This window comes from Embiotoca jacksoni, unplaced genomic scaffold (genome assembly GCF_022577435.1).
Source record: "Embiotoca jacksoni isolate LCO1_2020_lvr unplaced genomic scaffold, fEmbJac1.0.p SCAF_7, whole genome shotgun sequence".
Lineage (NCBI taxonomy): Eukaryota > Metazoa > Chordata > Actinopteri > Embiotocidae > Embiotoca > Embiotoca jacksoni.
Window position 1 is genome coordinate 17532448 of NW_027185425.1, and position 15074 is coordinate 17547521.

The 15074-nt window shown below is 41.5% G+C and overlaps 1 protein-coding gene across 1 annotated transcript in view; it reads right to left on the bottom strand.

The window, feature by feature from the left end:
* kcnk9 (potassium channel, subfamily K, member 9) overlaps positions 1-13580 on the bottom strand; it is a 47399-nt gene extending 33819 nt beyond the window's left edge. The window contains exon 1 of the mRNA XM_069176732.1: positions 12263-13580. Coding sequence (XP_069032833.1) covers positions 12263-12875 — 613 coding nt within the window. The 5' untranslated portion in view covers positions 12876-13580. The remainder of the gene's footprint in view (positions 1-12262) is intronic.
* Between the last annotated feature and the right edge of the window lie 1494 nt (positions 13581-15074).

Genomic DNA, 15074 nt, shown 5'->3' on the forward strand with positions numbered 1-15074 from the left:
TACTGGCGCAAACTTCTCTCTTCTGGCATCACTATTTCTGTCAAATATCACATTCATATTGTCAACCAGTGCTGCTACCTTATGACAGGTGGCAAAAGGTGTGCCTGTTATATGGACTGTAAAGTCGGTGGAGCAGGTATGTTGGACATCGGAGTGCTTGTACTGTATTTGGACCAAGCGGCAACCAGCCATGAGGTCACCCGTTGGTTTGTGAACGGCTGTTATGAAGCCTCGAGTTCGGATTTTCACCATCTTGCTAGTTTGGAGCAGTTTGGAGCCGGAAGTGACCATATTTGGTCGAGCTGCGGGGGAGCGAGAGGTGGATCTGACTCAATGTGATTGGAAACCCGACGACACAACGTCCCGCCCACCGATAGCCACAACCTGACTGCACCACAGGCCTGTCAATCAAACTGATAGCCCCCAAATTTTTGCTTTTTGAAGCTTATTTTTTAATTAATGACTGATTAGTCAGTTTTAGATAAAAACTAATAAAAAGGAGCAACTATAGCTAGCAACACCAAAATTACTCATGGAAAGAATTTATTGACTTCATATTTCGTGATGGAAGTTAAATGGGAGTCTACGGAGCCGGAGCCTTTTCGGCGCAAACCTCTAGTGGCCCTCAGTGGTATTACAGCTTATCGGCCTCATTTTTCAGACCCAGAAGCTACGAACACTTATATATAGGCTATTATTATGATTTTTTTTTTTCTAACAAAGATTCCCAAAGCCAAATATTGGAACCCTTTTGTCACCATTTAATTCTGAAAGAAGACAATCAAAATTCTTCTTGTTAATCTTTACATACTGTGACCCCTAATTTGTCTGGATTTCTCCATTTATCTTCTTTTTTTCCTGCTTCATCCTCCCATTTTTTTCCACAGCCAACAACAAAGAGGCACTGTAGTTCATCAAGCAACAGCTCACTCTCCACTCCCACCAGCCCACTCGAGCCTGGATGAGCCCACTGTGCTTGCTGCTGCTTCGTCCGTGCTGAAGTGGAACATCCACCACTTGAGTCCTCTATGAAACTCAGAGGGAGAGAGGAAGCCTCCATCCCTGCTGCCCTGTGGGCATTGGGACACGTTTATCTCTGTGGCAGAGGCGTCTCTCTTCACATGCAACAACTAACATAGCTGTCAGGGATCAAATCAGAGACACGATGCAGCAAAGTCGTACCACCGGAACTGGAGGTGAGCAGTAAGAACAGCAGAGTCCTTTGAAGCTAAATGAGCTGCAAATAGAATCTGTTCCCCTTGTTTATTTTACATTAACCCTCGCCTCTTACTGTAGCCCAATGGATGCTGCTTTCTTTAACCTCAGGATAGTTGCTGCTCCAAGGTTGGTAGCTCTTCGAGACGACTGATAAAAGCTCTGAACCAGGGTTTAGACGGATGAGAGGCGAGTACACAGCAAAACTTTAGAAACACGTGTTGCATAAAGGTGAAGAGGAGTCAGCTACTGTAGGGTCTTGTCTCTTTGTGTGGCTTCGCTTGGCTGCTACAGATGATAATTTTCTGATGTCATTCAAGCTTCTCAGCACAGTTGTCGTAGTGTCTGACTTGAGAGTAACAACATTGCTCTCCTTTTTTGTGCAAATTTAAAGTATTTAATTGCACAGCGAATCTACACAGTGGGCCAAGCAACACATGAGCATTTGAATACATATATTACATTTAATATCTCTGTTATTTTATTTCGCCTCCATATCTTTTTTTTCCTAGTTTAGTTTTATTCATACAAGTGGCCATTGCACACAAGCCTTATAGAGCGTACCTTTCTGCATGTTACAGCCCAAAACACAAGCATGAAATAAATACAACTTTAAATCTTGAATCAAACAATCCTAACATAAGTGCCTCTGTCAATTTGCACAGGGAAAATAAATGTTTGCAATCGACAGTTTGGGTATTTATTTTTACTGCTCAGCTTTGTTTTCTCTTCCAGATCAACCTTCACTATTTTAATCCACCAGACCTCTTTTATTCAATAGTCATAAACTCATTTTTTAAAAGTAATAAAAAATGATTTGTTGTTCTTGTAAAACCCTGTTCCTTGTAATTAATTCATACACCACATCTGCAGTGTGTATCAAAGGCATTCTGTTGCCTCAAAGCCAAAACAATAACCCTGATGATATCATCAGAATTATTGATGACATCATCAGGTTATTTTCGTAGACCTTGGAAAATCTGTCTACAGAGCCCCAGACTCAATGATACAGCTGTCTGTAGAGGCTGAGTGGCACTTCTTACAACGAATACACTGCCTTTGATTTAGAAAAGAGGAAGAGCGCCCTTTAAGATGAAGATAGTTTGACATACCACAGTCCTTTAAATCTGTCTTTTTCACTAACAATACTTCACGTCATTTGTTTTTTTTAGGATAAAGCTGCAGGGCCGAACTGTGCTGCACACAGGGACCTTGTGTGCACAGTTTACCCTTTGAGCAGTGAAAACAGACTCGCCAGCTCCAGAGCCAGCGACTCCCACAGAGAGCATCAGCACCGCAGGAACACACTCCCATCGATCTGTGTGGAGACCTCCATCAGGCTCCCGGTAGGACGCTCCAGCAAAGTGAAAATAATCTACCCGCTGAAAAGTGCAACTGGGGTGAACGCCTCGAATAATTTTTCAATAAGCAGTCAGACAGTATATTAACAACTCTCTTGTTTTCAGAAGAGAGGTGAATACAAATTCAGCCATCGTGATGAAGTAGGTTAGTAACAGCTGCCAAACAGGAAGGTGTCAAATTACAGCACAGATTTGAATTTAGAAACTGGGGACATGAACTTAAAAACTTAAAACCACTGAATCATAGATGCTGGATACATAAAGAGACATACAGGTAATAGAACGCTGGCGCCAATCTTCATCTGTTTAATAAACTTGTTTTAATGGATGTCTCTCCATTGTTACTCAAAATTCCAGATGCAAGTTACAGACAATTTCTCACAAACATGAGAGTGGTATAAATCTTCACATCTAATTCTAAGCAAGAAAGTGACTGCCAGCTATAATATTTTTGTTCTAAAAATGTTGAATGTAAATATTATTTAATGTTCCAGTTATTTTTTCAGCTGGAAGTTGTTTTTATTTTTTATTTTTTTTTCGTTCCTAGAACGTTCCTCTTAAAGATGGGATAACGTTCTCTAAAAACATTCTACAAATATTTTGTGTTGTCAGGCGGTAGTCATTGTTGTACCAACTTCAATCCATCTAGAAGTTTTTGAGATATTTCTCAAAATCTGGTGATTTTTTGTTTGTACTGTTGTGAACATGGTTATGTGAACAACATGGTTTGGCATAGAAATGAAATATGTTTCTGAAATATCCCCCAAAGAAGCTTCTCAGCGATCAATCCTGAGACTGTGAAGGTTCAGTTTCACACTTTCACAGAAGAAGGTAAAATGATCTGAGTGTGCTTTTCGCTGTCACATTATCTATTTATTATTCTACATTTGTGTTGCTTGATTAAAACTAAAGTCTTGTCCAATCAGTACAAACCTCATCCATAGCATTTACTAATTGCTCCGTTAATCAAAGCCGCTTTAATCGGACCATAAAAAAACCATGAAGTAAGCTTTTAATCATCATATATACACACCTGTTACGCAACTCAGTGTCATGCATTATGAATGAGCAAATCACCTGGATTAAAAAATGCTCAATCATTTTATCGACTGATGCTTGAGAAGAGACATCATGGCCTCCCGTGGCCTCGATGTAGTGGAGATTCACATAATCCATACTGACGAACATGGGGGTGTTACAGCTGTGTCACAAAAACTGTGTTGATGTTGTACGCGCAGCTCTCCAATCAGTCCTTGTCGAGAGGAAGCATAGAGATGGAGAATCTGTGTATTCCTCCACTCAGAGCCTCCCTGCAGCCCGGCTCTCTCACACACACACACACACATGTAAACACACGGCAATCACCGTCTTCACACCGAACAATCCCTGGCAAGATTACAATGTTTATTGTCGAAGCAGGGGACGACAGCTGACCGGGGGCAAAGTGCAGCTTTTAGCAGCCTCTGGCCTGCGTGGAGCGTCAGACTAATCACAGAGTGCATCTGCTCTATGCAAAGGGCCTGACGAAAAGTTCTCTGCACGCCCAGCCCTGCAGACACCGTCTCTATAGAATTTAATTCACATATGAGATGCTTTTATGTGCTTCTGGACACACACCTTTCTTTTGATCTTTTGTGGAATACATGAATAAAAATAATTTGCAACATAACACCAAAAAGCAGCAGGTGGCTCTTTCTTGATTTTATAATAACTATCATTAACTGGAATACAGAGTTTTTCCCTGTTTATCTGCCATGATATTATTTCTAGATATTATTAAAAGCCACATACTTAATTCTGTAAAATTGATATGGACTGAATTTAATGAGTGCGGGTTAAGAAAGCCTGCAGACAGACCTGAGCTGGAAGGGACAGTCGCTGTGCGGCGTAACGGAAACTGTGGCCGCCACAACAGGTCCAACAAAGACACGGCGCCTGACTCATCTTCACAAAGCGCTTTCATTAGCAGGGACGGCTGATTCATTTATCGGCAAGGACGCTGTTCACTTGTGGAGCACTACAAAATAAAAGCATTTCATTTTCAGGCTGTTGACATTTTGAACATTTATCAGGGTTTTCCTTAAATTGTTGTCTCACTGGGCTTAAAAGCAGTGTTTTATAACCACTGCTCAAAAGTAATATGTTACTATGTAAAGCTTTAACACTGCAATAATCAATATTTTAATGTTAACAATGGCCACAATGGTTAGCTCTAGTGACAAACCCACGTATAATTATCTTCACACTCTGCAGCATATCTTAGCTCGATGGAGCTTGTTGTTGTTGTTGTTGATGATGATATTGTTGTATTTTTAGCTAATTGTGTTTTGTCCTGGCCCACAAACTGTTTGCATCAACCTGTTCCCGGCTGACAGCTGTTTTCTGGAGGAAATAAACACATGGTGCTCTACCTTCCCAGCACAAAACAGCTGATAGATGAAGTTAGTCAGCAGCTAGCTGGAGGAGAAAAACGAGCTTTTAAGAGGCAAAACTGACAAATAATTTCCTGAAGAGTAGAGCTCGATCGATACACCGGATGATTGTATTGGCCAACAAAAGATATTTGTACGGGTGTCGTACTTTTTCTTCTTTTTTTTTTAACAGAACCTAGTGCAGAAAAAGATGCTTGTAGCAATTTAGAAATTGTTCCATTTGTGTTTTTTTTCTTTTTTATATTTATTTATAATGAATAAATTCCCAGTTTACTTCATTATTTCAGTGCACTGATGTCAGTTTGGACCATAAACTGTAAAATATCTCCCTCCATTGTCACAAGTGTCAAGCATGTTTGCACTTGACAACAATTGAGGGATTACTGTGAAATATAAATATAAATATAAATATAAATATAAATATAAATATAAATATAAATATAATGATATCAGAACTCTGAGTACATAATTTTGGTATCAGCCTCAAAAATGCAACATCGTTGGGCTCTACTTTGGAGTAGGTGGAGACCAAACCAGAGCTAAAGTGAAGGTAAATGATGTGTTTAGATTTGTCAGGTCGCCAGAAACACCAAAAATGACTGCTGATGATGATCACGTCTGTCTGTCCTGTTTTGATACTCTTCAACTTTAAACTAACGCTCATACTAAGCAAACACTGTTATGCTAATATATTACTGGGACTACATCATTATTTTCCATTACGTTTGGATGATATTTGCTTTTTATTAGAAATGACATATACAGTAATTGTCAGTTGTGACATTCAAAGAAATGAACGTTCCAACAGCAGGAAACAAATCTCCGATTCATTTGAATTAAAAACAAAGTATTTTTCATCTTCAATTGTTAGCGGCAAATGTATTGTTGATTAAAAAGTAATTATGTTTTTGTCTGCCATTTAGTACGGCCTTAAAGTGCTGCTTGCCCTGATTAAGCTGTATTAGTTTCAGGGAGAGTTGTGATGGTGTTTTGGTATAAGAAAGGAAACACTGAATTCTTCTATCGACAATCATTTTTGCTACAACTTGAGTTGAGAAACCTCCCCGGTGTCAGTCGTTATTCCCTGAACTCCACATATCTGCATGTGTGTACAACACATATTGATATTTCCAGACATTTAGCACAGATGACTTTCACCTCTTAAGCCGTCTGCGCTCTCCCGGCAACACGCAACAACAGGCAGGTGTAGATATACATATATACATATGCACACTGTAGCACGCCACCCTCCCCCCCAGGGGTTAGTTCCAGCAAGAACACCTCGCCACATGCTGCCATCACTAAGTGTCACATTTGGTGCAATTAATCACCGGGAATAAATAGAGTCAACTCGCAGGTCGGTGTGGATGTGTGTGTGTGTGTGTGTGGGGGGAGACACTCATCCTGGCAGCCGTCATGGGCCCCTCCAGACATCTGGTCGGACATGTGCTAACATTATCACAGCTGGACCTTGGGACATTTTTCTTCCCCTCAGTTTATGGCGGTATGGTGACAGTGAGTTTGAGCACCTGATCACTGACTCTCACTCGAACTTGTTACTGATGTTGCTTTGTTTGGTCTGCTAACAGGGAGCTGAGGACTCCAGCTGTAGATGACAGATGTTTTAATCCTCCGCGAGTGCTCAGCCTCGCAGCTTCCATTTAAAGTGCAGGTCTGAGATTCAGCATTTTTATACTGTGACTTCCTCGATTATTACCACAGCTACTACTTCAACTGCTGTTTATACTGCTAGTATTACAGTACAGCTACTATGTTTTATCCACATTTGGATTGTACTGTATTAAGACTCACATGTTCTTTGTCTAAAAGAATATTATCAATCCAAACTAATAAAAACATGTATTATATCTTGTGTATATAGAAGTGATGATTGCTGAGTACACAGCTTTGTCCTTTCTTCCTCAGGATACTGAGGTATTCAGGCAGATGTGTTAAGAATTGGAGGAAGAAACCGATTGGGTCAGCGGTGGGATTTGAAATAAATGGAAAGTGAGAACTATTTTCTTTTGTACTCCAAAAACTACGATGACATGAGGAGTATCAGTTTTCCATAAAATTGCTCCCATGTTGTTGTATTTTTCTTTACAGTTGGATTACTATTTCTTGACAATGAACAAAACCGGCTGCCACTATTCGTACTGTTGCTAAAGCTACTATGGCAGCTTCTGCTCAGGGTTTTTATTACTCCTGCTGCTAGCACTAAACCTGCTAATACTCCTGCTACTGTAGCTATGTTCTATGTTGTTTCTACTATTACAACTACTACCACCACTATTATTGTTATTATTACCATTAATGCTGTCACAAACACTACTAGACCAAGCCAACATATCTGCAGTATATGCTGTACGTATAGCGCTTTTTATCACAGACTCTACAAGTGTGTTTAACTTATCTGGCTCTCACACAGCAGATCTTTGGTTCAGGTGAGATCTGAAAATGATTTAAATCGTTCATATTCATTAAACTATTCAGGTTTTTCCTTTAATTTGTCGCTAATGAGTAATTAAAGACTCTGGTATCCCCATCTTATTATAATGATGGAAGATGCTGTGATGTCAATGGAAATATCTCCTCACATTTATATTAAACAGATGAGAAACGTGTTTGGCTGAATGATGACAGCTTTAACCGCACCGTGGTGGACTGCATTGTGGAAACTGTCCCGGGATATTTGATGTTTTGTGCGATTCATTCAGCTCTAAATGTTCACATCCAGCAGCGCAGCATGTAGCACCACATATCTTAATGGGCATCTTTGTACCTTATTTTTACAGTCCCACATGATGACACTGAATTTAATTAGTTTCCACAAACAGCTCACAGTTGACACAGCCCAAATTGTTTCCTTATCTTTGCGGCAGAGTTTCATTTCACACAAAGCTACTTTCACTTTTAGTGGCCCAAATAATGATTAGAAAATCTTTTGATAAAGTGCAGGAGGACAAATCTAGTTTCATTATTTCTAAGAGGAAAATTCCCTTCCAAGGTATTAACAGGTGAGAGTATGAATCTTATTCTGTCAGCTAAATGGTGTGTTGGAGTACGGCCTTTCAATCACCAGGTGAACTCATCAAAACTTTACAAAAAAAAAATCAAAGATTGGCTGCCTAAAGACACGGATGGCTGCGGAAAAAACTACCTGCAAATAATTCTCTGGGTTTGGGTTTAACCTACTCAAAGGGCCGGATGAAATGGCTGGCAAATCACAAAAGAGATATCAAACTGACATCAGGACACTTTCCTGTGATTGTCTTAACTTTCTAGTCTTATATCGTCCCCGAGGCAGCGAGAAAATTCTATCTGTCCAAAGCCCACAGTAATATCATTGAGAGCGCTGAACATATCGCACTCGATGACTGCTTCATCTAATGATGGCGCTCAATTTCGTCCATTCACAGCCTCTCTTTTTTACCTTAAAGAAAGTCATCTCTTCTTTTATAGAAAACCAGACATACTGCTGGCCACGTCCGAATATGTCACAGCCCGGTATCACGGCAAAGCGTGTAATAGACACACCGGTGTCTAGGCGTGAGAATAACACGCACGTAAATATATCATCTGACAAAGGTAATGTGACAGTCATGTCACAACAAAGGACTTGAGACAAAATGAAAAGTACATTTTTTTGTGTGATATAAGAGAGGTAGCTTGGTGGGATGAATCCAGGCGGTCACAATATGTTTTTTGTTTATTTTTTTGTCTCGTTTTTGTTCCTTCTAACCGCATGTTTTTTTCCTGGACCAATAACCACATGGGTTAGCACTAGGTTTCATTTTCCTATAAAGCGCCCATGTAATAGATACGCCCATAGAAAAAAGCAAAACGTGCAATAGCTACGTGGCGTCAAGGCGTGAGAATAACACATTTTGCTTTAGTAGACAGGCGTTGCATGTCATCCTGGTGTAACACCCATCAGTCCACTATGCTTACTGTGTCAGTGTCAGCTTCACCCTAGTAGCAAAAAAAAAACCATGTGGTTAGAGTCAAGAAAAAAAAACCCACGTGGTTTGGTTCAGGCACAAAAACTGCTTGATTCGGTTTAGGAAAAGATTTCTTTGACTAAATCCACGATGCTGTCTAACAGACTCGAACCCTGATCTCCTGGGTTAAAGCCCCGGTTTAATCTGAAGTTTTACTGCTGACAAGACGTTTATGAAAATGTTTTATTGAATCTGTCATCACTTTCTCCTTTATCTCCTGGTACGGGTCACGGGTCACATTAAACATAAGAATAGACTACAGAGTAATGCTGAAGTGTGCTGGCACGACCTTGAACGACCTTACTCAGCTGTACAAGACTTCTCGGCTGATCTCAGCCGTCTCCTGTCCAAAGAGTTCGTGTTGTGTCCGTCTGGCTGCCAGTGCAAGTTGCCAACATGCAAGACAAATAGACTCTTTAGTCCCAGCTGCTGTTGGCCTTTTAAATAATTCAATGTTATTTTTAGCCTGTATTTATTTTCTATTTGATTCTTGTGATTTTTATATGGTTTTTGGTTTTATATTTTACAACTGTATGTTTTTTTTACATTATAATTGTTTACCTGTCTTGTTACCGCTGACTGTACAACAAAACGGGGATCATAAAGATGTTCTTGATCATTGATCCCTCCAATCACTTTTCACCTTTAGGCGAGACAAAACGTGACACTGACATGGTGCCCTCTGGCACACTGACGGCTGTGATGCTGGGCTGAATACGGAGAGTTGGCCATTTAAACAGAGTACGTCTAACACTTCTGTCAAATTGTGTTTATCTCTAACGGCGGTTTAGCCTGCGTGTTGGTCTCAAACTCACTGGTTCCTGATGGAGATGTAAATATTGAAATCTTCAGATGATTGGATTCATTCAAAACAGACTGAATTATTTCTTAAAGCAGCTGGACACTGAACCAGGAGGGAATTCTGTGTCTGTCAGGGACTATTTTTGCCTGCAGATTGAGACACAGTTCATAAAAAAGTAAGCATATAAGGGTGTAAAATGAACCAGTCAGCGCAACAGTGGAGCTCTACGTCACAGAGGATTGTGATATAACAATTTTCAGGTTTACAGAAAATACATGTTAGTAGGATCAGTTTTTTGGTTTGAGGTTTCTCGTGTGTTTTGGTGACAATAGTGTCCAGACTTATTCATTAAGATCAGGTATGATGAGATTTTATTGATGCTGTGTGAAGGAAATTTGGTCAATATCACATGTTTTTTTCTTGTTTTCATCTGGCAGTCGAAATGGAAAATCATCAAACTGACAGTCAGTGCATTGAACTGTGTTCTGCTGATGTTTTATGATCAGTAAAAAGGAACCCTTAAAGAGCTATATTTGTTTATTTTTAGTGACAGTTTTCTCTGAATTCTTCTGGAAGCGCATCAAACTAATTTCCACCCCACTTTGCAGGATGGTTTTACTATGTCATCAGAATCTTTGGTGGACCTAAAGCGATGAAATGAAACTCTGGCAATCAATAACTTCTCTGGCCGCACATCTTTTCTCTCTAGAACTTAATGAAAGCAGCCACTGCTGTGAAATCATTCTGAACAACTGTCGCTGCTTCCTGCATCACTCGGAGAAGTCAAATAAAGGTCAGTCCTGCACATGTTGCAGTGGGAAAATAAAAAAAAGTCTGCATGTCCCCTGAAATGTTCAAACTCCTTGTTTACACACACACACACACACACACACACACACACACACACACACACACAGAGAGAGAGAGAGCGGGTGTGTTTCCTACAGAGGAGGCCGCAGTAAATGGAACCACTTCACAGAAACATGAATATTACAATGGCTCTCTTTGCTGTAGCCTAGAGACAGCAGCAGATCCAGCTTCACAGTGCGGCGCAGTTGTCCCTTTTAAGTGTTGCCTGGCAAACTGGAGGACAGGCCTTGTGGTGCATTAGTACCCCCCCCCTTTCTCCTACCCCTCCCCCTGCTCTTCCCCCTACTGAAGCTAAAAAGTCCTCATCTTGAATAACAGAGTCTGACTCCTGTAAATGGAGAAAGCGCGTCTTTGTGACCTGCGTTCATTTTTACAAAAAGTCTGGCCCGTCTTCTAAACTCAGCTGATTGAGAGACTGGATTTAAACTTTTTAGTTTTTAGTTTTTTTTGTAACATGGCCACGCACGCTTTAAATTAATCCAATTTAGTCCAAGTCAATTCAACAAAGCTTCTCTCGGCACGCATGCTGATTAAAATGCAAAAAGCAGTGTGGCTGGATTGTGGAGTGTAAACAAAGAGACACTCAGATTTACCCCCTCCTTTCCAGCCTGAAATAAACCTTTATGACGCAAATGCATCAGAGGGAGCAGAGTCAAACTGATGTAATGTATGTTGCATTTGAGGGGGGATCAGAAAAACAAATGTAAAGCAGATTGATTTGTGATTTCAGCCAGGCGTGAGCAGCTGTTTTCATCCAGGTTGGGTTTTATTCTCTTATTTTTGGGGGAAAAAACTTCAAAATGTGAATCTAACCTCAGAAATAAGCCTGAAAATGTTCTATTAGAGAACAACATAAAAGAAAGTGAGTAGGATGAGTAGAAGTGACGTCAGGCTGCTGAACTTTTCTCTTGCCTGCGGCTGAACTCGGAGGAGCTGTCCTTTCAGCACCACTACACCGCCTGCTGCTCCGTCAGGGCCGCTTTCACAGAGCAGCACAGCTCCGTGTGTCTCCTTTCTGCAGCCCTTTCACAATAATAACCTCGGCATGTCTTCCACCCTCCACTCCCCCTCTGCTCTCTCACACTTTTCCTGGTGACGCACAAAAGTTCAAATTCTGCAGCTGCACGAGAAGAAATGATGTGTGTGTGCATCAGCTGAGCACGCGAGTCCGTCACGCTTCGTGATCCCTTAGCGTTATGGATCCTATGTGATTTCTTTTTTTTTTCAAAAAAATTTTTTTAGGAAGCCTAAATCCAACTAGTGTCATGTGATGGTGACACAGTGACGCGTCCTCGCAGCGCAGCTCCCTTTAGGAGCACAGCGTGAGTGCTGCAACATGTTGCTTAAAAACTTTATCTAAACACTCGGTGAGCGATTAATCTGCTCAGGTCTGATTCTGTGTGACTGCTCTGAAGATGAACACGTGCTGCGCCGACAAACCCTTTTATCGCTTTGAAATTGTTGTTTTCCTCACAAAAAAAACAACAACAACAAAGCCATCCTGTTGCGCTGCCTGTAATAAGAAGTCGGTTACACACACGTTAGAGTCCGGGACTCACCAAACAGACTGATGCTTACCTATGGTGGTTATAACAGTGATGGCAAAGTAAAAGGAGCCTGCGAATTTCCACTGCACCCCGGCTCTGTGGGGCTCAGCCTCCATGATGATGCTCTCCAGTTTGCGGTAATCATCCTCGCTGATGTTATATTTCCCCTGGAGACGCTTCTCCTCCGCTTCCAGCTGCTCTTTCTCGCGCATCTCGAAGTCGGACTCCAGGGCGTCAAAGACGGCGGCCCCGACCAGCAGGTATGTAAACGTGCAAATGATCAGGGACAAGGTCCGCACGTTTTGCCGCTTCATGGCCAACAGGAACCGGCGACCGAGGGGCTCATGTCCCCTCGGGTTCCCCGGGAAGGCGCAGCAAGCGTGAGGGAAGCCGTGTGGACAGCGCCTGGAGGCGGAGGCGCAGTAAGGTGCACTCCGGTTACGGTGGCCGCGGCGGACGCCGGAGTCGGAGCACCGGTGGATATCCGCCGCCTTGTAGTGATCCCGGTGGCAGACCCCCAGATCCTGCTCCTGGTTCGCAGAGAGACACAAGAGACTGCTGGATCGCCTGGACCAGGAGCCCTGCAGCCGAGAGACCCTGCGCAAGACCTGCCCAAACCAAGTCCTCCCGGTGCGCAGTGCCATCAACAAGCTGCTTCCAAGAACGCCTGTTGGTCTCTTTTCTCCTCGACCCTACACTGATCTGAATAAAGGCTTCCAACCGAATTAATCAGCGGCGACAGATCCTCTTTTCTTTTTCCCTCCTTTCTTTGATGCTCCACTCTAAGTTAGTCTGTGATGGGAATTAAAATGTCCTACAACCGGGCATCTTTTCGCACGTCTCTTAAGTTTTAGCCAAACAGCTCCCCGGTCACTGGAACCTGATCAGCATTCAGGCTATTTTTAGAAGCCATTCTGCTTAGACAGGAAAGACAGGGAAAAAAAATCTATTTACTGTCCGTGAAATCCTCAAATCTTCCTCACAAACAACAGGCAGCATCCTCAGCAGAAATGTGCTGAGTCGTCCACCAGACGAGAGGGTCACAGAGGAACATTAAGTCAGGAAATGTTACTTGACATGAAAGAAAATATCACAGCCTTATTTCCCTGATCTGTTGCTCTATTCCTGCTTCAACTCACCACTTGTTAAAAGAAGAACAAAAAAATATTCCAAGCACGAAACAACAACAGGTTCCATCGTACAGATGAGTTTCCTCGGATGAATTTTAGGGATGAATCTGAGGGACGAAATAAAAACACTTTAGAGCAGGAATAAGAGATATTCTCTAAAGGTTAGCACGCGCTCTGTGCCCGCAGTGGCACTCATGCTCCGTTGCGCACATCCAAGCGCACTCCACAGCTCCTCTCCCGAACTGTCTGCGGATCCCTTTGAGCTGATTTGGAGGCTGTAAAAAAAAAAAAAAAAAAAAAAAAGGAAAAAAGACACGCACACATGTGGTTTTCCTCGTCGCGCGCGGGGGCCTCGGAGTTAACCATGCGTGTCACGAGCTGCTCGTATTTTGAAGTCTCCACATTTGTATGTCTCCTCACACTCCAGACTCTAAATCGGTGGGCGTTGCTCCTCCCGTCTCTTCTTCTTTTTCTCTGTTTTCCAAGTGTCACGAATCATCCGAGTTGTGGCCTGAGAAGCTGCCTGACTCCCTGAAGCCTTTTCTCTCCGGGCGAACCCCCCACCACCCCCTTTCCTCCACACCTCATCTCTCCACACACGCGCGACCCTTCCCACAGTAACCACTTGTGCTCATGATATGGACACAGAGGGTTCACTTGGACTCATATTAGTGCTGTGTACACACATACACACATATATACATATATGTATGTGTGTGTGTGTGTGTGTGTGTGTGTGTGTATAACATATATATATATATATATATATATATATATATATATATATATATATATATATATATATATATATATATATATATATATATATATATATATATATATATATATATATATATATATATATATATATAGCATTACAACTGCAGGGAAAAAAAATCAACTTTGCAAGCCGGGATGCAGCTGCACATGTCGGTGCGCTGTCCATGGTGCTGAAGGCAACGGCACCAGACTAATGAACAGGTCACATTTGTTCCTCCATTTGTGTTTCTGTTGTTTTCCATTGATCTCCAGTGTTTGTACGGATTCCATTGTTAGAGCATGTTAGAGCATGAATGATGCAGAGTGTTGCTCGCTGACTCGGGTTCATCGGAGGGATTCACTTTTGTTCCAGGACTCGGTGCCAAAACTCAGTCTGTTGTCTTCTGTAAAGTGTTTCTGGGTGTTTTATGACCTGAGAGGAGACAAGGGAGAGAAACAAGAGGTGGGATTTGGCATTGAACTGATGTTATGGTATAAACTGTAACTACCTGAAAGCACTGAGCCATAGAAATTTAAAGGATCAAGATTTCAGACAAAAAAAATTAAAGTCAAACTCATCTCTCACTTTGGATCTTCATTCGAGAATCATTACAAAGTTCCTGTTTGAGCACCAACTTAATCAGTGATCATCTTTTTCCTTTAACTGTATAATTAGATTAAATAAGATGTTTAAACTTTGCAATTAAGTAGATTTATCTCTTTCTGGTTCACAATCAGAACTTCAAATCACGACTTAATTTGACTAAATGTCCCAAAGATCATTTACTCACTCATTAAAATGAATTTATTTAGAAACACCGTCATCCTATTTGCATATACTTCCCAGCATGCCCTGCATACAGGCTGAGATTCACCAGAAATCATTTTTGATCCCATGAACAAAATAACCCGATGTTATCTGATCGACATCAAAACAATACAAACCGTGACAAA